Source organism: Dromiciops gliroides, chromosome 3, assembly GCF_019393635.1.
Source record: "Dromiciops gliroides isolate mDroGli1 chromosome 3, mDroGli1.pri, whole genome shotgun sequence".
In the NCBI taxonomy this organism is placed as follows: domain Eukaryota; kingdom Metazoa; phylum Chordata; class Mammalia; order Microbiotheria; family Microbiotheriidae; genus Dromiciops; species Dromiciops gliroides.
In genome coordinates, this window is record NC_057863.1 from 546,475,394 (window position 1) to 546,500,958 (window position 25,565).

The 25,565-nt window shown below is 45.6% G+C and overlaps 1 protein-coding gene across 10 annotated transcripts in view; it reads right to left on the reverse strand.

Moving 5' to 3' along the window:
* The window catches only part of GDPD5 (glycerophosphodiester phosphodiesterase domain containing 5), a 181,352-nt gene that overhangs the window by 52,550 nt on the left and 103,237 nt on the right, over nucleotides 1-25,565 (reverse strand). For all 10 annotated transcript variants that reach the window (XM_043992791.1, XM_043992786.1, XM_043992787.1 and 7 more), the window contains one exon: nucleotides 6,187-6,290. In XM_043992791.1, coding sequence (XP_043848726.1) covers nucleotides 6,187-6,290 — 104 coding nt within the window. The remainder of the gene's footprint in view (nucleotides 1-6,186; nucleotides 6,291-25,565) is intronic.

The following is a 25,565-nucleotide window of genomic DNA, read 5'->3' on the forward strand; positions in this document are numbered from 1 at the left end:
TATAGATAGCAAAGGGATGGTATCACTATATTTATATGTGCATATACATATACATGTGTGTAGGTGTACACACACACACACACACATATGAGATGATGGTATCACTGAAACCTGGTGAGATGAGATGAGATCCATGATTAGAATATGGCTTTAAAAGGGTAGGCTTTATTCAAAACAAATAGGATAAGTTTGCAAGGGAAAAAAAGGAGGCTGTGGGGGAGAGGGAGGAAGGGTACAGAATTCCATTATATGTTAACATATACAAATGTGAGGAAGTCTAAGAACCAGATAGAGGGAACCTTTGTGTAAAAATCAATGGCTCTCAGAAAACAAGTAGTAACAGCAACAGCAACAACAGTGCCAGGCACTGTGCTAAGAGCTTTTCAGATATTATCTCATTTGAGCCTCACCAACCACCTTGGGAGGTAGGTGCTATTATTGTCCCCACTTTACAGGTGGGGAAACTGAGGCAAACAGAGATCAAATAACTTGCCCAGGGTCACACAGCTGGTAAATATCTTTCTGACTCCAGGCCCCACCCTTTGTCCACTGTTCCACCCAGCTGGACTACTGGACGGTCAGTCCATTTTCTGTTTCTGCTGTTCTCTCTGCCAAAATCAGGGAGCTGATCTTTTCTTGTCTTGCTTCAATAATTTCATCTTTCAAAAGTGGAAGAAACAATGAAGGGAACATTTATCCTGAACCTGATTCTCAACCCAAGCAATAACTTGGGGCTGGGGTAACTACCGTCCGTCTGTCTGTCCGTCCGTCCTTCCTTCCTTCCTTCTTTTCTTTCTTTTCTTTTCTTTCTTTCTTTCCAGGGCAATGAGTGTTAAGTGACTTGCTCAGGGTCACACAGCTAGGAAGTGTCAAGTGTCTGAGGCTAGATTTGAACTCAGGTCCTCCTGACTCCAGAGCTCTATCCACTGCATCACCTAGATGCCCCGAGAGCTACTCTATCTTAGAATTTCTACCTTAGAGTTGGCAGGAAACACAGGGCAATGTGTAAAATGCTCCCTAGATTCTAGGAAAGCTGATTTCAAAGCCTTCAGAGGAAGGATGGAAACTACAGGGTCAGTCAGCCCTAGAAGGATGCAAAGTTCTTGAGAAAAGACTTCTTAACACAAAGAGAAACAATTGAATGAGGAGGAAGGGGGTGGGGATGACAGACTCTCAAGGGACCACCGTAGACACACAGAAAGCTCCACAGCCAAATAGGATTTTTAAAAGACTGGAGAGAGGGAGGGGGTTTGGGGGGGCATGTTAGCTGTCTTCCAGTATTTGTAAGGCTGTCATGCGGACTTGTACCGCTTGGCCTCCGGTAGCAGAACGAGGAACAATGGAGGGAGGAGATTTAGATCTGATGTCAGGAAAAACCACCTAACAATCGAAGCTCTCCAGCAGTGGGATGGGCTGCCTCGGGACTTGTCAGGCGCGTTGCAGGAGAGGTCTTTGTTTTAGGACACTTTGGACCAGCGGCCGTCTGTGATTTCTTTCTGCTTCTCTAATGAACTGGCCCAGCCGAAAGACATGGATACCAGGACTTGGTGGCCTAACTCGAAGCTCCCACCGGTCTGACTGGGCCTACGGCAGCAGCCTCTTGTAATGTTGTTTAGCTTTGTACATTCGTGCATTGGTCCTCTATTTGCACTGGAGCCTGGAGTGCTGGACCAAGTCTCGGCACTTCCCCGATGCTCACAGCCGCAGTACACATTTTTTCTTCCTTTCTGGGGGGCTGGGGGGGGGGTTCTGTGAATTTAGCAGAATATAGGGAACTCCTAGTAAAGAAAGTCTGTCTACCAATGTAGATCACACCCACTCTGTAACTTCTAGTCCTAGCTGGACTGAGAGGTTAAGGGAACTGACCAGGGCCCCCTAGCTGGATGCTTAAAAGGGTGTTTAAGGACCTCAGCATGCTGGGTTTCCAGTAACTTTCTGCCTTCATCTCACCCTTCACACGCTCTTCCTATCCCCAAAGTTGGAATGGTTTTGCCTTCCTGGAGGCAGAGGGATGAAATGGAAGGGGTACCCTTGGTGTCTCCTCCCCTTGAGGAATAAATGGTTTATCCCTGCTACTGCTGCCACTGCTTCACCACATGCTTCTTTCTGATCCCACCACTCAAGGATATCATGGATCTCTTCATTGCTATGTCTGAATTCCTCATCCTCCTTCACGTTTGTTAAATTGTAGCCCTCACCCCACCCCCACCCCTGGGGCCTCCTCTCGGATACTCTGGCCTCCCTGGGTTTGTGTGTCATTGTTCCTCCTACCTGCCTGAATGCTCCTTTCTGATCTCCATCACTGGCTCAACATCTTCCTCTGGCTCCCCAAGTCTCTTTCTTTTTTTTTGGTTAGGCAATTGGGGTTAAGTTACTTGCCCAGGGTCACACAGCCAGTAACTGTCAAGTGTCTGAGGCCGGATTTGAACTCAGGTCCTCCTGAATCCAGGGCCAGTGCTCTATCCACTGCACCACCTAGCTGCCCCCTCCCCAAGTCTTAATATTGCATAAGACTTGGGCTTGGGTTCCTTTCTCTTCTCTTCAGAGACAACTTTATCTGTTCTCATGGAGTCAGTTTTACATCTTGAAGGGATCTCAGAAGTCATCTAGTCCAACTTCCACATTCTACAGTTGAAACTGAAGCTCAGAGAGAGGAAAAGATTTGCTCAGGATCACATCAGGTGGGATTTGTCAAGGGTGGGATTTGAACTCAAGTCTTCTGGCTCCAAATTCAGCATTCATTCCATTGCACTGTTGTTATTTTCAGTCGTGTCTTATTCTTTGTGACCCCATTTGGAGTTTTCTTGGCAAAGATACTAGAGTTGGTTTGACATTTTCTTTAGCTTATTTTATAGATGAGGAAACTGAGGCAAACAGGGTGAAATGACTTGCCCAGCGTCATACAACTAGTAAGTGTCTGAGGCCAGATTTGAACTCAGGAAGATGAGTCTTCCTGACTCCAGAACCAGCACTCTACACTGCACCACCTAGTTGCCCTCCACTGTACCATGGTGCCTCAAACTGCTGACTGATATCTATATCCAGCGCTCATGTCTCCCCTATATATCAACCAGTTTGAATTTGCAGAGCCAACACAAGGCCTTGCACATAATAGCACATTTGTGGGGTTGTATCTCCATTTGGATGTCCCCAAAGGTCTTCAAACTCGACATGGCCAAAACAGAATGCATCATCTTAAAACCACTACTGCTTCTGACTTCCCTATCAACTGATGGGACCCCCTGCCCAGTCTGCCCTCACTCAGAACTTCAGCATCCTCTCCCTCATTCCTATTCCTTGCACCCACAGGCTAACAGTACCCAAGTCCTATCAATTCTACCCCCATAGTACATCCTCCACTCACCTGGACTATCTGAATAACCTCCTGATTGGTCTCTCTGCCTCTAGTCTTTTCTCCAATCTGCAGTCACTGTGGAAATTGGTTCTTTTTGGAAGAACTCCCTCCATCACATTAAGTAGAAACCCACTCCCCAGTCACCCCGTAAGTGCTCCTCAATGACGCCTCCAGGGCCCAAGGTACCCAGTCTTTTTTTTTTTTTTTAGTGCAACAAACATTTATTTTATTTTTTTCCAGTTACATGTCAGGATAGTTTTCAACATTTATTTTCATAAGATTTAGAGTTCCAAATTTTTCTCCCTCCCTCCCTCCCTTTCCTCCCACCTCCACAAGACAGCAACCAGGTTATATATGTACAATCCACAAGTGCTCTTTTTATCAGTTCTTTCTATGGGGGTGGATAGTAAGCTTTGTCATTAGTCCCTTGGGATTGTCTTGGATCATTGCATCGCTGAGAGTAGTTAAGTCACTCACAATTGCTCATGGAACAATACTGCTGTCACTATGCACAATGACCTCCCAGCTCTGCTCACTTCACTATATATCAGTTCATGAGTCTTTCCAGGTTTTTCTGGGATCATTGTCATGCTTGTCATTTCCTATAGCACAATCAAGGTACCCTGTCTTATCCCTCTCTTCTATAGGACTGTGGAGATAATAGACGGGCATGAAGTCCTATACAAGTAGGAGGGATAATTATTCCTTTCCTTCCAATACACAGCTCAGAACAATTTCAACAGGGAGGGAGACCAAGCTGCCTGTCAGGCTGACGTTCTTTCCGCTGGTCTCTAGAAGAGAGTGGGCCTCCCAGTCAGGCAGTTCAGCCTCTGATCTAACTCAAGTCCCCCAACAGGGCAGCACAGAATAGTGGAAAGGGCCCAGAGACTGACCCTGCTTCTGCTCCTGCTACTTCTACGACCTTGGGGGAGTCTCTTCGTATCTCTAGGGCTCAGTTTCCTCTTTTTTTTTTTTTTTTAGTGAGGCAATGGGGGTTAAGTGACTTGCCCAGGGTCACACAGCTAGTAAGTGTTAAGTGTCTGAGGCCAGATTTGAACTCAGGTACTCCTGAATCCAGGGCCAATGCTTTAACCACTGCGCCATCTAGCTGCCCCCTCAGTTTCCTCTTAAGCAAAATGAGGAGACTGGACTAGATTAGGGGTCAGAAAACTACAGCCAGGCCCTGTTGCCTGTTTTTATATGACCCTCGAGCTAAGAATGGTTTTGACAAGAACTGGGGCCTCAGACCATTGTTTGCCAACACCTGGTGTAAAGGGTGCTCGAGGGGCAGCTAGGTGGCACAGTGGATAGAGCACTGGCCCTGGATTCAGGAGGACCTGAGCTCAAATCTGGCCTCAGACACTTGACACTTACTAGCTGTGTGACCCTGGGCAAGTCACTTAACCCCAATTGCCTCACAAAAAAAAAAAAAAGTAAAGGGTGCTCGAGGTCTTTGCTGTCTCCACTTCCTATGATTGTTTGCTGCAGTCTGGGTCTTATAGACAAAGGCCCCAAGATAGGTGAGAAAAGGCTCATCGCTGCCCAACCCAAACCTAGTAGGACTAGAGGTTAAATCTGGTTTTTTCTCCTGGGGCAGCCAGTTGGTCATGGAAGTATAGTCCTACAGCTTGCTAGCTCATTGGCTCCAGTTTCTAGAGCACCTGAATATGTAGAAAATGCTCTTTTGACCACAGCCTCACTAAGTCAGTTGCATAACTACTGTGACTCCCCATTTTACAGAGAAGGAAACTGAGGCTCTGAGAGGGGTCAGTCAGTGGCAGAGCCAGGAAGCTGGGGTACCTAAGTCCCAACTTTGCTACCAGATCAATGTATGATACTGGGCCAGTCACTTCCCAGTACTGGGCTTTGATTAACTTAATACAGGTTGGGTTTGATGATCCCAAAGGTCCTGTCTAGTCCTGTCAATCTATGATTCTATTATTCTTCCTCTGTCTGGGTGTCTCATGGAAAAGCTGACCCACGCAAGCTCAGCATTTAGGTAATCAGGGACCATTCATTCCACGGGGCTCATTCTTCCCCATTTTCCCATAGAATGCTTTAAATCCCTTATCTCACAGCCAGAAGTCAGGAATAGCTTTCTTTCTTTCTTTCTTTCTTTCTTTCTTTCTTTCTTTCTTTCTTTCTTTCTTTCTTTCTTTCTCTCTCTCTCTCTCTCTCTCTCTCTCTCTCTCTCTCTCTCTCTCTCTCTCTCTCTCTCTCTCTCTCTCTCTCCCCTTCCTTCCTTCCTTTCTTTTTTGCCTGCTCTGATTCAGGGCCCTCCATCTGGAAAGAGGCACGCTCATCTTATCCAAACCTCGGCCCCTTGGTCTCACAACCGGACTGCTCCCTAACCTCCTTTCCAGTCTACTTGGAGATTCCTCCCTTCTGGCCACACTGGCCTGTCTTGCTATGCCTTGTACCCAACACCCCATCCCCCTTTACCCTGCACCTTTAAAGTACCTATTTGGAATGTTCTCCTTCTTTACCGACATGTCTTATAAACCCTTCAAGACTCCTCTCTAGTGCCACCCTCTGGAGGAGGCCTTTCTGGGCCTCACCAGCTGAAAAGGCCTTCCCTCTAAGGTTACCCATCATCTATCCTTTAGCTTCTGCACACCCACTAATATGCCTGTTGAGTCCTTCAATAGAATGTAACTTCCCTGAGGACAAGGACTGCTTTTGCCTTTCTTTGTCTCTTCGTCACTTGGCACAGTGCCTAGCAGATAGTAGGGGCTTAACAAATGCTTGGTGATTCACTGAATCTGGGAGTATCAAGACAAAGTGCCTGTCCAGGGATACATCTGGGAACTCCTGGGCCCAGACCTACTCACCAGTTGAATTCATTGTAGTCATTGTCAACTTCCCACCAAAAATAGAACCAGGTCAGGGTGAGGAAGAAGGTGAAGATGAGAATCAGGAACCAGAGACGTTCCCACTGTGGAGACAGAAAAGTATGACGGTCATTGGAAGTCTGGGAATGGCTCTGAAGACAGCACAGATTATTCATCCAGCCACCCATTTACCTTCTTTCTCTTTCCCCTCCAAGAGTGCCACCCTAAATAGCAAATATTTTTTTTAAAGAAAAAAGTGGAAGAGGAAAAAAAGTCAGCAAAACTGATCAATACATTAAAAAAAAAACCTGATGTCACATGCAATGTTCCATGCCCAAGCATTGCCCTCTCCCCAGCCCTGCAAAGGAATGGAGGGAAGGGTCTTCTCCTATTTCACCTTTGGAGTCAAGTTTGTACTTTGTAACTTCCCGACATTTGTTCTTGTTTTTTTTTTTTATCATATTCAACAAATATTTCATAAGCCCTACAGTGTACAGGGTCTTGTGTTCTGTGCTGAGAGAGATGCAAAGTTTACACAGGATACGGTCATCATGAAGAGTAACCCTTGTGGAGAGGAGGCCTCCCATCTACAACTACAACAGCCAACCAACAGCTGCTGATGATCCAACAAGCCTAAGAACCCTAGGCCCTGATCCCCCAGACATCTGGCCCTGCCTCAACAGCCATCACCCAAAGGGGCAACCCTTGGGGAGCTTCAATCTGGCAATTGCCTCTGCAGTTGGGGTCTGCAGCCTCCAACTCCTTAGTAGTTACAGCTACTAAAGACCCAGAAAAGAAAAGTTTTCATCACTAATTTTCTGCTTGTTTGTTTTTGTGTATGTGTGTGTGTGTGTGGGGGGCAATGAGGGTTAAGTGATTTGCCCAGGGTCACACAGCTAGTAAGTGTCAAGTGTTTGAGGTCAGATTTGAACTCAGGTCCTCCTGACTCTAGGGTTGGTGCTTTATTCACTACACCACCTAACTGCTCCCTTCATCACTAATTTTTAATAACATCAAGATTCAACATCGGAAACAGATTTGGTTTTAGAAATGGAAATTATATTAAAGAAAATAGATTTCCCCTTGGATGCAATTAATGTTCCTCAAGGACAATGGGGCCTTTCCTCCTTTTTAAAAATACATTAATTTTATTATTTTTTCAGTTAATAAGCATTTATTCCCACCCTCCACACTGAAAGTATATTTGTATATGAAAATATACAAATAAATCCTCCCTAACAAATATCCACAGTGAAATGAAGCAAAACTCTGCCCTGGTCATGTCCAAAAATGCATGTCTCATTCTACATCTTGAGTCCGTCACCTCTCTGTCAAGAATGGGTTAGCTAGGTGGCACAGTGGATAAAGCACTGGCTTGGATTCAGGAGGATCTGAATTCAATTCCAGCCTCAGACACTTGACACTACCTGTATGACCTTGGGCAAGTCACTTAAACCTTACTGCCCCGCCCCTTCCCACCCCCCCACAAAATGGGTTAGCATGCTTCCCTCGAATCATCCATTGATTTGAATCCTCAAGTCTTCTAAAACTGGTTTTCCATATGTTGTTGTTATTGTATAAACTGTTCTCCTGTTCTCCTCACTTCACCCCATACCAGCCAATGCAGGTCTTCCCATCTGCCCTGCTGCCAAACCCTCCTACTCCTACATGTCTTCTCTCCCCCCATCAGAATGTGAGCTCCTTGGGGAGGGAAACTCTAGCTTATTTAGCTAAATATGCTTTGCATACAGTAGGTTTTTTAATTCATCTGTTCTCAGACCTCAAGGAGCTCAGAATCTTGTGGGGGAGGGGAGCCAGGCAGTGACAGAAGTAACTATAACACAGATATAACAACATAATAGATGCAGCATCAGGGAGGGGCAAAAGGCTGGGGTGATTAGGGAGGGCTTCCTGGAGGAAGCCGCATTTAAGCTGGGCTTTTATGGGTGCCCAAGAATTCAGTTAGATGGAGGGGGAGGAAGACATTCCAAGCTCAAAGAAGAGTATCTAGAAGAAGGTGGTCGGTCAATGGCTGGTTAGAGAGAGTTTTAAGGCTGGAAAACTACTTTACACGTATTACTTCCACTGAACCCTACAGCAATGCCTCGAATCAGATGCTATTATTATATCCATTTTATAGATGAGAAAACTAAGTCTGAGAAGAGTTAAATGTCAGGATCTCACAACTAAGTGTCTGCGGCAGGATCTGAATTAGGTTCCTCCCAAATTCAAACGCAGCCCTCCCGTCAGGCTTTTCAACAGAAGGTTGGTTGACAAGGAAGCTGTGGATATTGTTGAGGGGATTCCTGCCTAGTTGTGGGGTGGCCTAGATGTTCACACAGATCCCTTCCCATCACTAAGAGTCTATCTTCCGGGCAGCTAGGTGGTGCAGTGGATAGAGCACCAGCCCTGGAGTCAGGAGGACCTGACTTCAAATCTGGCCTCAGACACTTAACACTTATTAGCTGTGTGATCCTGGGCAAGTCACTTAACCCCAATTGCCTCTCTTTTAGGCATTTATCCGTGAATGTGCCCTCCCAGCTCTAAAAGCAAACAAACAAACAAACCAAAAAACCAACAACCCCCAACCCTTCTGATTCTTTGAAATCCAATCAGTTACCCAAGATTTGTCCAGCACCTACACCATGCTGGCCCAGGGTTGGGCACCCAAAGGGCAGGAAGAGGAACAAATATTCCAGGTGCTGTCCAGGAAATGGGGGTTTTGGCTTTACCCTGAATAGTAAGAAAAGCTTAAGCATTTTTTGTTAGTTTGTTCTTGGTTTGGGGGGGGGCGGTTTCCCCCATGAAGAGATTCAGAATCACTAAGGCCCCAATTCTGGACTGAGTCCTTTAGCACATAGGGATGCTGGGGCCTCTTCCTCATCAAGTGAGAAAGCCTCATGAAAAACTGAGAAAGGCCTCTTGTAGCAATAAAAAGAAATGGGCTATTGATTCCTGAAGGTGGATGGGCCTCCAATCAGTCATGAGTTATGGCCATCTCCTGGCCTATTAGGAGGAGATTAATGGGCTGACATGTGGTCTCCTGGCTTCTACTTCTCTGTGACTGGAAAGATTAAGCTCTTCTTTAACCAGCAGATTAGGGAGTCTCTGAGGCCAGGGGCCATGTCTCCCCATCAGACCAGGAGCTCCATCTTGTTCAGGGTTAGTTCCACAGCCAGTTACTGACACAGTAGGGGCTCCAATCCAGGCTTCATGTCTCTAAGGCCTATTGATTTTTCCTACATTATGCTGCCGAGGAAAGGGGAGATTTGCATCCATCTCCAAAGGATGAAAAGGTCTTAGGCTGCTCTCTCCATCACACTCTCCGTGATTTGACAGTACCTAGGAAAGTAATGTCCTCTCCACACATACCACTTGCCCCCTCCCTCGCCCACCCCAACTTCCCGTGGAGATGGGGTGGCTGCTAGCCTCCTCCTTCCCTGCCTCTTCCAGCCTTGTTAGATCAGGCAAACAGGCTTCATAGGATCATCTTCATATCAGCTCTGGGCAGAATGCCCAGTACAGGGCAGCAGGGGGCTCCCCGGCCATGACAACTTCCACTCCCCCGCTTATTTATAGAAGTTCATTAATTGGAGAAATCCAGTAAACCATCCTCCTGGTCAGCTTTCCAGGGGAGAGGGAGAAGAAGAAAGAGATCTACAACGCACCGGCACCGGGACCTCACAACAAAGAATGTTAGAGCAAGGAAGGACTTCAGAATACAGAACATCAGAGCTGGAAGGGCAAGTGGAACAAAGAATGTTAGAACTGGGAAGAACCTCAGAACACAGAATGATAGGAGAGCCCATAGAATATAGACTGTCAGAGCTAGAAGGCCTTAGGACTGTCTGAGTTGGGAGGGACTTCAGAATCACAGAATGCTAAAACTATAGGAAGCTTAGAACATAGAATGTCAGAGCTGGAGGAACCGGAGGAGATCAGTGAAGTCAATCCAGAGTCCTGCTCCACAGGAGAATTCTAAAGCTCACGGAGAAGAGACTTGCCCAAGGTCATACAAAAGGCCCAAAACAGGACTCAAACCCAGTTCTCTTGAGTCCCAGGCCAGGGTTCTTCCCACTGTATCTCATAAAGAAGCTTTTATGGGCAAATCTAACAATAACAACAACGACGACAAATTCACATGATTATCTCTTTATGTAGTTTACAAAAGCGCCTCCGTAACCCTCCTATCATTTCCTCCTTACGACGGCTTGGTGAGGCACAGGATGAAACAGGACCCTAGCCAGGAAGGAACTGGGTCATACTTCATCTCTCCTAGGGATAATTCTTCCTTTTCTCATGACTGTCTTCTCCTTGCTGTATTCATAACCATCCTTTAAAGCCCAAATGCTCCCTTCTCCAGAGAGCCTTCCCTGGTCCCCTTTGTAAAGTGAGTAATGGCTTATTTATAAAGCCCTCTGCTTACACCTCCCCAATGTATCTATTGTATAATCCTGTGTATTATAGTTGTTATATTAGATTTACCACCAGAATTTTCTAAATGAAAAAACATAGGATCTGTTCTAAACTTCATAAATCTTACAGCTCTGTTTACAGTTGGCACTTAATTAGTGCTTTGTTAAATTAGGGAAAATGCTGGATTGGCAGGTATATATTGTGACAGACAAAGCTCTGGGCCTGGAGTCAGGAAGGCCCGAGTTCAAATCCCACCTCAGACATTTACTTAGCTGAGTGATTCTGACCAAGTTTACTTAACCTCTGTCTTCTTAAGTTTCTTCATCTATTCAAAAATGGGAATAATAATAGCACTTACCTCCCAGGGTTATTGTGGGAATAGAATGAGAAGATTTATACAGTGCTTTGCAAACCTTAAAGTGCTTATTTAAATATGATTTATCATTTACTACAACGGCCGCCACAATTTTCCTATCCTTAGCTCCACCCCAAATTGCACTGTCCTGTAGCTCACATCTTCTCTCCTATGAGTGCACCTGAGATCATGCTTGGGGATCTTCTGAAAAGAAACAAATCTAGCTGGCCCAGAGTTCCCCAGGGTTGTGCTAGGGAATCTCATCAAGGGATAAGCTAACCCCAAGGAGGGCCGTTAGATGGCCCCAGAGATCCCTTCCAACTTGAAGGTTTCTATGAACCAAATTCTAAGCTTCTGTGCGCCTGGGATTTTGTGACGCTAAGATACTGTGATTCTAAGACCTGGTGACTCATTCGAAGTTTCTATGAGTCTGAGATTCCAAGATTTGTGATTCTAAAAATGCTCTCCAAGTCCAAGGTGTCAGAAGCGATTAAGCAGATGTTCCAGAAGTTTGGGAAGGCAACCATGAAATAAAGAAATAACCAGGATCCTGGCACTGCCTTAGCCCCTAAGGCTTCTGACCCAACCCTGGAGATTAGGAGCAATCAGCAAGAGGCTGGGGGGGACCTCTTGGGGCTGGGTAATGGGGAGGAGAACGTGCACAGCTGAGAGATAAACAGCACTGCCGGGGGAACGTAATGAGAGATATAAATAACTGGTTTGCTTCCTCTCTTCTCTCCCTCGTGCACATTTCCCTCTCCCTCCCCCTCTTTAGCAGTGCTGCAGGTTAGATCTGTGCCCTTCAAACCCTGCTTCTAGAAGCATAAGCACAGGGTGGGGCTGCAGAGGCCAGAACATATTTATTAAAGCCATAAAAGCCTGGCCGAGAGAAAGCCCTCTTCCTTTCTCTCCTCCTAACACCCCATAGCTGCTGGGCTATCTCCACTGCTCCTGGGCTCCCCTCAGCCACTCTCCCTAAAGTTGGCAATGATGATAACCACATCATAATCACCCACAAGCCTTTTATAATTCGTTCTCATCCTCATAGTGGGTTGGTGGGTATCATTTTCCCTGTTTGAAAGATGAATCGATGAAGGTTCTTTGAAACAGGTGACCCAAGGTCACCCAGAAAGTTTGTGGCAGAGCCAGGACCACAACTGGGGTCTCTTAGTACCCAGTCCCAGATGCTTTCCATAGGATCATGTGATAAAATACCTTGGGGCAGCTAGGTGGCACAGTGGATAAAGCATCGGCCCTGGATTCAGGAGGACCTGAGTTCAAATCTGGCCTCAGACACTTGCCACTTACTAGCTGTGTGACCTTGGGCAAGTCACTAAACCCCCATTGCCCCGCAAAAAAAAAAAAAAAAAGAAAAAGATAAAATACCTCAAGCTTCTCCTTTCCTGCTCCTTGGGTTGGAAATGACTGTGCATGTTACTGTTCATTAGTTTGTGTTAAACATACAACTCCACACATGTTCAGACTCTCAGAGCTGGTGGACTGAGGCCTACAGTGGACTTGTCCAAGGTCTTACAAGTAAGGATCAAGTGTCTTATTACTTCTGTGAGGGGGCCAGGGACTCTTTCCAATACACCGAGTTAGCTTGATCATCTCACCTAACTCACACCTGAATAGTGATGAAAAAAGGTCTGTTGACAATAGGAGCCTAATATCTAACCACTCCACACATCCACATCAGGGTTTCTATCACTGCACAGTGACCCAAAGGCACTCTCTTCTCCCAGTCATTGTCCATCTTCAGTGTCTAAGATATGTATGTATTGATGGGCCAGATATGCAGATGGCTCTTTCCAACTAAATTGTATAGTCTGAACAACAGGCATTCTTCATCCACTTGGGTTTTCCTCTGTGGATGTCATTGAATACTCAACAAGGGTGGGTAGGTGTGAATTAAATGGTACCAAGGCAGCGACCTCCCTCTTGGATTATGAATATCAAGCAAGGGATAAAACAAGGTGACAGATTTTGGTCACAGGGGTGAAGAATCATTAGGAAGGATGACCCATGAAGGATCCTAATAGATGGGTAGGTCCTCAGAGGGCTCTTGGTCATTGATGGCCTTGTGCTGATTGTATCAAGCCCCAGAATGCTGCATAGTCTCCTGAATGACATCCATAATCCACGCCAACTATTCACACAGGAGAAAAACAAGGCTCACCAAAAATGTTAAAGATAAGCAGAGGGGCAGCTAGGTGGCATAGTGGATAGAGCACCAGCCCTGGAGTCAGGAGGACCCGAGTTCAAATCCTGCCTCAGACACTTAACACTTACTAGCTGTGTGACCCTAGGCAAGTCACTTAACCCTAATTGCTGCACAAAAACAAAAACAAAAAAATTAAAAAAAAAAAGATAAGCAGAAGAGGAGGAGGGTGGCCACATAGCCAAAGTGATAGATAAACAATGGGCAGCCCTTGTGCTTCACTATTAACCACAAAAGGCCCCAGCATATTGCTCAGGTCCCCTGCAGAAGATTTAAAAGATAGGAACGAAAGTCATCCAGGTCAAGTGGATCATGTCATACAAGGATAGGTTACAAGCTATACCACCGGAAGGAATTCAATCAGTCAACAAGAATTTAGTAAGCCTTTCCTATGTTTGAGGTACTGTGCTAAGTCCTTGGAATACAAAGAAAGGCAAAAAAATATAGTCCCTATTCTCTAATGGGGGAGAAATGTACACTAGGCTCATATAAGATATGTACAGAATATGTGGGAGGTCATAGCTAGGGGAACTGGAAAAGGCCTCATGCATAAGGTAGCATTTGAGTCAAGCCTTGAAGGAAACCAAGGAAATTCATAGGCAAAGGTGAGGAGGGAGAAGATCCCAGGCATGGGGGACAGATGGTGAAAAGGCATATGGGAGATGGGGTGCCATGTACACCAAGAAGGCTAGTGTAGTTGGATCATAGAATAAGGGAAGGGGAGTAAAGTATAAGAGGACTTGAGAAGTAGAAATGGGGCAGGTTATGAAGAATTTAAATGCCCCATGGGGGATTTTAGATTTCATATCGGAGATAACAGGGAGCCACTGGAGTTTACTCGGTAGGGGGAAGAATTACATGGTCTGAGCTGCACTTTGGGAAAATCATTTTGGTAGCCAAATGGAAGATGGAGTGGGGAGATTAATGGGATCACCTAGTATCCAAGTAACTAGACCATGAGGTCCACGAAGACAAGGGATTTGAGTTATCTCAACTGTGTATCTTTCCTGGCATTTAGCACAGGGCTCTGTACTACAGTGCTCATTCAATTTAAGTAATGAATGAGGGAGGTGACGGTCCCACTGCCTTCCTCCTTGGCCAGATCCCATCTGGAGTACTCAGTTCTGGGATCACATATTAGGAAGGATGTTGACAAGCTGGAGCAAGTCCAGAGGGAAGTAACCAGCCTGCCTTTTGAGGACTAGCTGAAAAAAATGAGGATGTTTAGCATGGAGAAGAGGAGACTTGGGGGTTGGGGAGAGAGATAATAGCTTCAAGTATTACAAGAGCTGGCTTAGGCTCCTTCTGCTTTATTCTAGAGTCCTGAACTAGGAGCCATGGGTAGAAATTGCACAGGGACCAATTTCACCTAAATATCAAAGAAAATTATAAATAACCAAAGCTGTCTCCAAGTAGAATGGTTGTTCCAAGGGGTAGTAAGCTCCCCATCTCTGGAGGTCTTGAAGTAGATACTAAATTGTCACCTGGGTTGAGGTGGCTGATTCCTGCTTAGTCTACATGCTATCTGAGATGTCATTTTTGGTCCTCTTTGAGACACTGAGCCCTCCAGCCCTGAGCTTCAGACTCCTGTTACTGTTCAGGTCAGCGGTTCAAACTCAGATCCCTGTGGCAGCATAATGATTTAGAAAAACTAACTCATAATATCAATAAAGCACAGGCTGGACCATCTCAGTCATGCCCTTGTCTCACTCCCACTCAATAAACTCCAGTGGCTCCTTATTTTTATTGTATTTGATTTTTTTTGGTAGAATATTTTCTGATTGCATTTTAATCTGGTTTGGGCCATGCTCAAGAGTGTTTGGGGCTTTATGTTGGACACTTCTGGTCTCCAGCATCACCGTGCTTAAAGCCTCAGTTCCAGCTTCCACCCCTTCCTCTCACTCACACTCTCTCAACACCCGCCATGTGCAATCTGCCCCTAAGTCCTGTTGATTCTACCTTCGCAAAATCTCCTTCTACTACTCCTTCCCCTTCTCTCCTCTGACGCTGCCACCACTTTAGTAAAGGCCCTTTTCATCACACGCCTGGATTACTGCAATAACCTGGTGGTGGGTCAGCCTCCCTCAAGTCTATTCCCCATTCATTTGTCAAACTGATCTTCCTAAAGTACAGGCCTGACCATGTCACTTCCATTCCCCCTCCTTATTCAGTAAATCCCAGTGGTCTCTTATCAACTCCAGGATCAAATATCAAACCTTCTTTGGCATTCAAAGCCCTTTAGAACTCAGCCTCTTCCCATCTTCCCCATCTTTCAATGCCTTACCCCTACACACTCCTTAATTCAAGTCACTGCATCTGTTGGCTCTGGGCATTTTCCCTGGCTGTCCCCCATGCATGGAATGCTCTTCCTCCTGACTTGCTTGGCTTCTTTCAAGGCCACCAAAATCCCCCACTTCTACAAGAAGTCTTTCCCAACTCCTCCCCCCTTAATGCCAGGGCCTTCCCTCCGTTGATCGGCTCCAATTTTTCATCTTTACATCTTGCTGGGACATGGTCGTCTGCACGATGTCTCCTGTGAGCTCGATAAGGGCAGGGACTGTTTTTGTCTTTCTTCGAATCCCCAGGCTTAGCACGTTACTGGAGACACAGTAGGTGCTTATGAAATGCTTATTGACTGATTGTGATTCTGCAAGCTGCCCGGCTCAGGAGATTCTGGGAACAAGGCTTAGGAGCGGGGCTGACAGGGAGCGATTGAGGGAGTGAGTTAGTGCCAGAGAAGGTCAGGGGAGGCTGAGATGAACGTGAGCAGGAAGGGCTGGGGGAGGTTCTGGAGGAGCTGCTGCCTGGCTGCAGGTGGATGAGCCCTCAGACAAGGAACTGTCTGCCCTTTGGTGGCTTCTGGGAGATGGAGGCCCTGTGGGGATTGAAGAAGCCAGCCAAGCATGATATGTTTTGCCTTAGGTCTCCTCTTCTCAGTTCCCTGTCAAACAAAGCCACCGGCTAGCCTATCCTGGGGGGTGGGAGCTGCCAATCCATTTTCTAATTCATTGACAGGAGGCTAACAGGATCCTGGGACAAGGGAAAGGGGCCACACGTCCTCCATGCTTGGCAGCTCCCTGAGTTCCACAGAGACCCATCCCAGGAGGGGCAGGTGAATCTCACTACCTTCTTACTGTTGATTGAGGGGGCAGGGGGGATGCACACCGGAAAGCTTTCTATTCTAAAAACACCATGCATGGCTGGAATATAAATGGGTCCAAAAAGAGGCAGTGTGAGCCATGGAATAGAGACTTGGGGGCCCTGGGGGCTAATTCAGGCAGGGCCAATGGCTCTCTATGTAACCCTGGAAAAATAATTTCCCCTTTCTAGGCCTCAGTTTCTTCATCTGTCAAATGGGGGTGGAGGGGACATCAGACCAGATAGTTCAAGGAGAACAAGGACCAGATCTTATGTAAATGTACCTCCTTACAGTGACCAGCACAGCACCTGCACATGGGAAAAATTTCCCAAATTGGATTTTAAGGCCCTTTCCAGCTCTGATATTCCATGTTCTAAGGTCCCTCCCAGATGACATTCAATGCACTATGGTCCAAGGCCCCTTCCAAATAGGACTGTTGCTAAGCATAGGCCCTCAGATGCTCCCAAGGGAAGGCAGTCTACAAATAGGAAGGACTGGTTTTCTGTGGAAACAAACCCCAGGCTTTCCCCATTCCCTCTGCACACCACCCCCCAAAGGCTCCATCCTTTGTTCTAAGAGCCCGGCTTCCTCTGTGACCCCGATACAAAGCTCTGATTGCTGAGTTGGCACAAATGCTAAATTATCTCCTTAATAACCCAGTCCAATATACGACGAAGGTTGTCTAGGGCCCCTGGTGCTCCTATTCCTCATCTTTTATTACTAAGGCGGCGATCACCCTCTGTGCAAACTCACAATTACAGGGCCGCTATGTCGGAGAGCCAGATGCTGGGAAAGGGTGTGGAGGATGATCACTGCCCACTGGTAAGCAGACAGATTTTTTTTCTCTTCTCCTATCTACATCATACAAATCCATTTCCTAAAGATCTTGGCTAGAAGGAATATTACTACAACTGCTAATACTACTACCAACTACCACTGCACCTCTTCTGTGCCAGGCAATATGCTAAGCACTACAAATATCATCTCGGTTGAACGTCACAACGTGGAGAGGTAAGTACTAGTATTAACCCCCCCCCTTTTTTTTTTTAGTGAGGCAACTGGGGTTAAGCGACTTGCCCAGGGTCGCACAGCTAGTAAGTGTTAAGTGTCTGAGGCCGGCTTTGAACTCAGGTCCTCCTGACTCCAGGGCCAGTGCTCTATCCACTGCGCCACCTAGCTGCCCATTAACCCCATTTTACAGTTGAGGAAACTGAGGCAAACAGAAGTTAAGTGACTTGCCTAGGGGCACACAGCTAGTAAGTGTCTGAGGCTGGATTTGAACTGACTCCAGGCCCAGCTCTCTATCCACTGCCTCACCTAGCTCCTTGAGTCATTCCCAAATCACCGGGTTCCTGTGCTTGTAGCAGAGCCAGAGACTAAATTCAGGCTAAGGCTTGAACCTGGAAAGAAGAATTCACAGCTAAGGATTCTATTTCCACTCTCATTTTCAAGGCAAGAACTTAGAGTTCATATTGTTTCAGAATACCTCTTTAGTTATGGTGGAAAGAGTGCTGACTCGGGAAGCAGGACTGCCAAGTGAATCAATAATATTCTCTAATCTGGCATTCGCTAGAGAGTGACTTGAGAGCAAACCTGGGTCGCAGTTTCTGATTCTGAATTTCTTTTAATCTATGATTTCTTTTTGTTTTGTTTTGTTTTTTTAGTGAGGCAGTTGGGGTTAAGTGACTTGCCCAGGGTCACACAGCTAGTAAGTGTTAAGTGTCTGAGGCTGGATTTGAACTCAGGTACTCCTGACTCCAGGGCCGGTGCTCTATCCACTGCGCCACCTACCTGCCCCAATCTATGATTTCTTTTGCCCCCTGGTGCCCAGATTCTACACATCCTTCACGTCTCTGCATTAAGTCCCAACTCTTCCAAGAAGCCCTCCCTGAGCACTGCAGCCCACACTGATCTTTTCCTTCCCTTCTGAGGACCCATATAATGACCCTGGTCCATGATTGTGGACTGCTCCCTGACTGCTTCCTGCACATATGTCTTGTGTTTTCCCCAACTAAACCACAAGCTCCTTGTGGACACTGACCATGAGTTCTCCTGCTTGTATCACCCTCACAACGTTGCTAACCACAGGTCTAGGCACAAAGAGGGTGAGCCCAGGACAGTCTGGACCAGCTGGCTGATAGAATCCAAGTCCCTGAGAGCAGTCAGTTTCATTTTTTAATCTCTACCTCCCTAAGCGGCTAGCACAGTGTCCACAACATAGTACATTCTGCTGATTGCCTGATGGTCAGAGACCTGATGTCTTCCTGTTCCTGGACAGCTATCCAGCATCAAATAAATAGTAATAATAACAGCAACAGGAGTGTAGGATAATAATACTACTATTAATGATACACATGTTCTAATAATAATATATAATATAGCATCATCACTGGGCTAATCACTAAGGCCAAGGTTATAGGATGAATTTGTTTAAGTCCCCTTAAAAATACAGCAAGAAGGGGCAGCTAGGTGGCACAGTGGATAGAGCACCGGCCCTGGAGTCAGGAGTACCTGAGTTCAAATCCGGCCTCAGACACTTAACACTTACTAGCTGTGTGACCCTGGGCAAGTCACTTAACCCCAATTGCCTCACTAAAAAAAAAAAATACAGCAAGAAGAAAATCTGTTCCACTGACCCTGATCTCTGGCCACTCCTGACACTTGCCTCTGACTGAACACTGACCTCTGGGGGGGTTACCTCACAGTCATTTTGTTGTTCATCCTTCATTTTCAAACAGACCCGATGACATCACAAGGTGATGTCTTGACTTGAGTATGAATTGGACAACAACTCTGCCTCATAGCCATGTGCCACTGATGCTGAGGAGGGTCAGTGTAGATGCTGTAGGACAACCTATCCCCCACCCCAGTACTGGCGGCATAAACTCAAAGGTCAGAGCCTATACTGAAGGGGCCTCAGGAGCATCATTCCCATCCCGGGATGGGGGAAACGCTTGTCCCATATACTTTTAGGGCACAGTACAATGAAAAGACCTAGACATAGGGAGGCGAGAGTCCCCACTGTACTCTGCCCTCATCAGACCTCACATGGAGGGTTGTGCTTAGTTTTAGGCACCATGGTTTAAGAAAGGCTGGGATATGGGGCAGCTAGATAGCACAATGGATAAAGCACTGGCCCTGGATTCAGGAGGACCTGAGTTCAAATCTGGCCTCAGATACTTGACACTTACTAGCTGTGTGACCCTGGGCAAGTCACTTAACCCCCATTGCCCTGCAAAAAAACAAAACAAAACAAAAAAAAAAACAAAAGAAAGGCTGGGATAAATTGGAAGAGTATCTGGGAGGGTAACCTGGAAGTGAGGAAGGGCCCATGAGCCTCTGTCATGTGTGGCTCAGCTGAAGGAAATGCACAAGTCTAGCTTGGAGAAAACTTGGAGGAGAGACAGTTCTCTTTAAGCATATGAAGGCCTACCGTGTGGCTACAGAGGACAGAACCAGGAACGACGAATGGGAATTATAAAGAGAACAAGTGACTGTCAGGAACACTCCCTAACAAAATGGGAAATGGGTTGCCCGGGGGTGGGGGACCTTCTCCAGGTTTTGGGGGTACAGGTTGGCCTAGAAGGCAGAGGGCCCTGTTGTTGTTAGGTCATTCCAGTTGTGTCTGACTCTCTGTGACCCCATTTGGGGTTTTCTTGGCAAAGATACTGGAGCAATTTGTCATTTCCTTCTCTAGCTCATTTTACAGACAAGGAACTGAGGCAAATAGTGAATTGCCCAGGGTCACAGATCTAGTGTCTGAAGGTGGAGTTGAACTTGGGTCTTCCTGATTCTAGGCCTGACATTCTATCCACTGCACCACATAGCTGCCCTTCCAACTTGGAAACTCTGCTGGGAGTCAGGAAGAGGAAAGGAATAAACATTTACATAGCACCTACTATATACCAGGCATTGTGCTAAGTGCTTTACAAATATTAATTCATTTCATTTTCACAACAACCCTTCAAGATAGATGCTGTTATTATCCGAATTTTACAGTTGAGGAAACTGAGGCAGACAGGTTGAGTAACTTTCCCCAGGTGACACAGCTAGTGTCTGAGGCCACATCTGAATTCAACTCAATGCTCTCTCCACTGTGCTACCTATGCCTCTGCTAGGAGACTTATGTCTTTGGCCACTTTCTGACACTGATTCACCCTGTGACCTTAGGTGAGTCGCTCTCCCCTTCTCTGGCCCTCAGTTTCCCTATCTGTAAAGTGAGGGTAAAAATCTGAGTCCTGGAGACTTCTCAGGGCTATTGTGACCAATTGTTCAATGACATAAAGGGTAGAAAAATCCTCATAAAGTGCTGTTCATACACAGTCCTATTTTCCTTCCTATTTTAGCTTCTGATCATCCCGTAACTAATTGATATCATATCACTTGCCTTCTCAATGGGCGGGGGAGGGCTGGAGGGAAGGGAGAGAATTTAGAACACAACATTTTTCTAAAAAAAAAAAAAAATGAATGCTAAAAATAAATAGAGGCTTTGATGGTCCCAGAGTGCCTAGTACCAGGATATACATTTCCGCTAGGCTTGAGGCACCAACCAGAATGCTCAGGAATTTTGCTTGCCTGTGAGATGATCCCTGAGCTATAATCCTGAGCTATGAGAGGGGTACTCCTGCCTCCCCCAGAGCAGCAGGTGCAGCTAAGCCAAATGCATTCAACATTTCTCCGGCAGAGAAGTGTTAGGAGTCACAAGGGATGAGCGGTTTATTAGGGAGAGAAACTGGGTCATTAAGAGGGAGGTTTTCGGAGTGTATTTAAGGGAAAGGCTTGATATAAAAGTTGAATTCACCACCCCAAAGCAGTCCCTTGGGGAAAGGTTCTAATCAGTAAGATGGAAAATCTTGGCAAGCAGAAAAGGTCAGAACAGTGACAGGCCCGAGCTTCCGATTGGCATCGAGGACTGCTGAAGAGAGCCCCGGGCTCCCAGCCAAGGTTCAAATCCCTGCTCCGGCATTAGCTGGAAGCGTGACCAAGCCCCAGCCTCGGCCTCCCCACTCATCAGCAAGAGGGGGATCATGGCCATGGCGCTGCCAACAGTTAGCCCTCCTGTTTTCTCCCGAGCCAAAGGCATTCAAGGCCCATTCTCCAGCAGCAGCAGAGAAGAGCTGGATCTCATGAGGATGAGGGGCCAGTGAGGGAGGGGGACTGAGTCCTTAGGAGAGAGAGGTTTTCTGGGCATTGTACCTCATGGGGTTGTTTTAAAGGAAGGTGCTTAGCAGACCTCAAAGTGCTGAAGAAACAGGGATTATTATTAGCCTATGTGGCTTGACGGCTACTGTCAACCCAGGTTAACCTCTGGGGGGCCGTTTCCTTCCCTTCTCTGTAAAATGAGGTGGTTAGACCAAAAGGCAGCTGGATTCAGATGAAGCGCAGGGACCGATTTGGGGTTCCAGAGGACGGCTGATGACACCTCTTCTGGATAGAGGCGATGGCGGGCAATGGGGTGGGGGGATCACACGTGCTGTCAGACCTGTTCCATGCACCGGCTGATTTTGCTTCACTGTCTTTCTGTGATGGAGGAGGTCTCCATGATGGGAGTGGAAGGTTCTATGTGGAATTAACTGACTGTGGCATGAGCCCAAAAGGTAGCAATGAAATTGAAAAACAATGCTTTAAATGGACCATTCATTAAATTGTCTGAAGAAATGGGAGTAGTAAGACTAGACAGTTTCTAAGGGTATAGGTGAAAGGGAGGGTAGTACCTGGAGTGAGGAAGACTTGGGTTCAAATCCAGCCTCAGACGATGACTAGCTGTGTGGGCCAGGGAAAGTTCTGGAAACTCTGACTCAGTTTCCTCATTTGTAAAATGGGGATAATAATAGCACCTATATCATAGGGTTGTTGGACCAAATCTAGCCTTGGACACTTACTAGCTTAGCTGTGCAACCGTGGGCAAGTCACTTGAATTCTGTCTCAGTTTCCTCATCTATAAAATGGGGATAAATATAGCACCTACTATATGCCAGGCACTGTGCCTTTACAAATATTACCTCATTTAAGGTACCATATTGCTTGCCTCTTCAAGGGGGAGGGGAGGGGCTGGAAGGAGGGAGGGAATTGGGAACATAGAATAAAAATATGAATGTTGGAAAAAAAGAGAAAAAAATATATCATTATCCTCACAACAACCCTGTAAGATAGGTACTGGTATTATCCCCATATTACAGTTGAGGAAACTGAGGCAGGGGTTAAGTAACTTGTCCCTAGTCACATAGTTAACAAGCATCTGAGGCTAGATTTGAACTCAGGTCCTTCTGACTCTAAGCATAATACTCTCTCTACTGCACCACCCAGCTGCCCAGAATTATTGTGAAGAGCAACTCATATACTATTTATAAAGCACCTAGCAAAGTACCTGGCATACAGTTGGCACTACAAAAATGTTAGCTATTATTATTACTATCCTTCTCTAAGGTCTCTTCTAGCTCTGACAATCCATGTTCCAAGTTCCAGTCATTCTAGCTCTAGAAGTCTATGTTCTCTCTGTCTTTGGTGTGAAGGAGTCTACAAACATAGATGTCACAGAATGGAATCTGACACATCAGAGAGAATGGTTCCCCTCCCCACCCTTTTTGTGCAGAGGATCTGTATTTCTGAGGACACTCTGAGGTCCTTTTTTCTTTAAGAGACAAGCAGGAAGTGAGGAAGAGGACACAAGGAACTGGGACAAAACCACGGTCAGCAGAGGGCTTGGCATTTTGAGATCTACCTGAGATCTGGGATGCAGTTACAGGAAGAAGATTTTGACTTAAAATGAGAAAGAACCTTCTAACAATTAGAGCTAACCTGAAGAAGAAGGAGCCCATCCCTAGAGGTATTCAAGCATAAACTGTATCCTGGCTTCCTTCAAATCACAGTGAAAATCCTATCTTCTACAAAGAGCCTGCCCCATCCCTTGGAGTTAGCTGGGTGGTTCAGTGGTTAGAATGTCGGCCTGGAGTCAAGAAGAGCTGAATTAAAATTCAGCCCCATGACCCAGGGCAAGTCACTTAACCTCTGTCTGCCTCAACTTCCTCCTCAGCAAATTGGGGATGATAATAATAGCCCCTTATCTTGCAGGGTGGTTGTAAGGATCAAATGAGATTTGTAAAGTGTTTAGCAGCCCCTGGCACGTAGTAGGCACCTGAAAAGTGTTAGCTTCCTTCCCTTAATGCTCCTGCTTTCCCCCTCTGTTGATTATTTCAAATTTATCTTGTGTAGAGCTTGTTTATACATAGTTATTTACAAGTTGTCCACCTTGTTAGACTGGAAGCTCCTTTCTTGGTGTCTGGCACATAACAGATGCTTAATAGATGTTTATTGGCTGATAGAGGTGACTCCTCTCCTGGATGAGAAGTTAGTCTCGATCAAAGTTTCTTAAACTGTGGGTCACTTTGTTATATACCTACATACCTGGGGTCACATAAAAATTTATTTATTGGGCAAAAAGGGTCGCGAGAGGAAAAAGAAGCCCTGGCCTGGATGACATTAGATTCTTTTCCAGTGTGAGGTCACATGGTTCTAATTTAGGCTCTTAGGCTTAGAGGTCTGGAGCTGGAATACCTCCTCCTGCCCCGGGTCATCTAGTCCAACCATGTCATTTTATTTATTTATTTTAAATTCAGTCTTACCTTTTTTTTTTAATTTAATTTATTATTATTATTATTATTTTTTTTTTGCGGGGCAATGGGGGTTGAGTGACTTGCCCAGGGTCACACAGCTAGTAAGTGTCAAGGGTCTGAGGCCGGATTTGAACTCAGGTCTTCCTGAATCCAGGGCAGGTGCTTTATCCACTGCGCCACCTAGCTGCCCAATCTTACTTTATTTTTAAACAAGGATCAGCCTTTTCTCCATCCCACGTCCCTCGCCCTACTTTGAGAAAGCAAGAAAAAAAAACCAAACCCTATTATGAACAGGGGATAGTTAAGCAAAACAATTTCTTGGCCATATCTTTTAAAAAAATCTCTCAATCTGTACTTTGAATCTGTTACTGTTCTGTCAGGAAGTGGACAGCAAGTTTCATCATGAGTCCTACAAACACACGCGCGCGCACACACACACACACACACACACACACGCACATGCACACACACATGCACATACTTTTGTTTTGCTTTGGTCAGCCAAGATCCTCCTTCTCACCCTTCCACCCCAAACCCTTTCCCATTAAGATCGCAAGAAAAACAAGTCCATTACAAATGTGTAGTTAATCAAAATAAATGTCCACATTGGTCATGTTCTAAAAATATGCCTCTCATTCTACATTCTAAGTCCTTAACATCTCTATCAGGAGGTAAGTAATATGTTTCATCATTAGTCCTCTGGAATTCTGGTTGGTTATTATGCTGATGAGTTCAGTACGAAAGATCCCATCACATTTATATACCATATCTTGTTCATCCATTCCCTGCTTTGTAGGAATCCTCTCAGATTCCCATTCTTTGCCACATCAAAAAGAAGTATAGATATTTTTGTATGTCTTTAGAATCAGTTTTCTTAGGAATCCCTTAATCTACTCTCTCTACTTCCCTCTCCCCCTTCCTTCCTATATCACTGTTGAATGAAATGTATTTCTGTGTGTATATATACATATATATATTTCCTTCTTCTGATTAGTTCAGATGAGAGTGAAGTTCGTGTCAGCTACTTCCCCCCACACCCACCTTATTTCTATAGATATTTACTTGTGCATTCTCATTATATGAAATAATTTCCCCTAACCTTCCTTTCCCTCCCCCCCAATATATTCCTCTTCCCCTCTCTTTCTATTCTTTTCTTAAGATCAAGACATAACATATCTACTTCTAGATCTTGTGTAACTGGGCTCCCTTCCAGATAGGGATCAGAACAGACCATAGCAAGTTTATCCATGTTTAATCCTTTATTGTTCTTTCATTTTTATCTTTTTATGTTTCTCTTCACTCCTGTGTTTGTACTTCAAAGTTTCTCTGCAGCAATGGTCTTTTCATCTGGAATGCTTGGAAGTCTTCTATTTCATTAAAGATCAATTTTTTTTTCCTTTAGTATTATACTGAGTTTTGCTGGGTAAGTTATTCTTGGCTGTAAACCTCATATTCTCTGCCATCTGAAATATATTCCAAGTTTTCTGCTCCTTTGTAGTAGTGGCTGCTAAATCATGGGTGATCCTGGCTGTTGCTCCTCTGTACTGGAATTATTTTCTATCTAGATGCTTTTGGTGCTTTTGCTTTGACCTAGAAACTCTAGATTTTGGCTATGATGTTCCTTGGAGTTTTTTG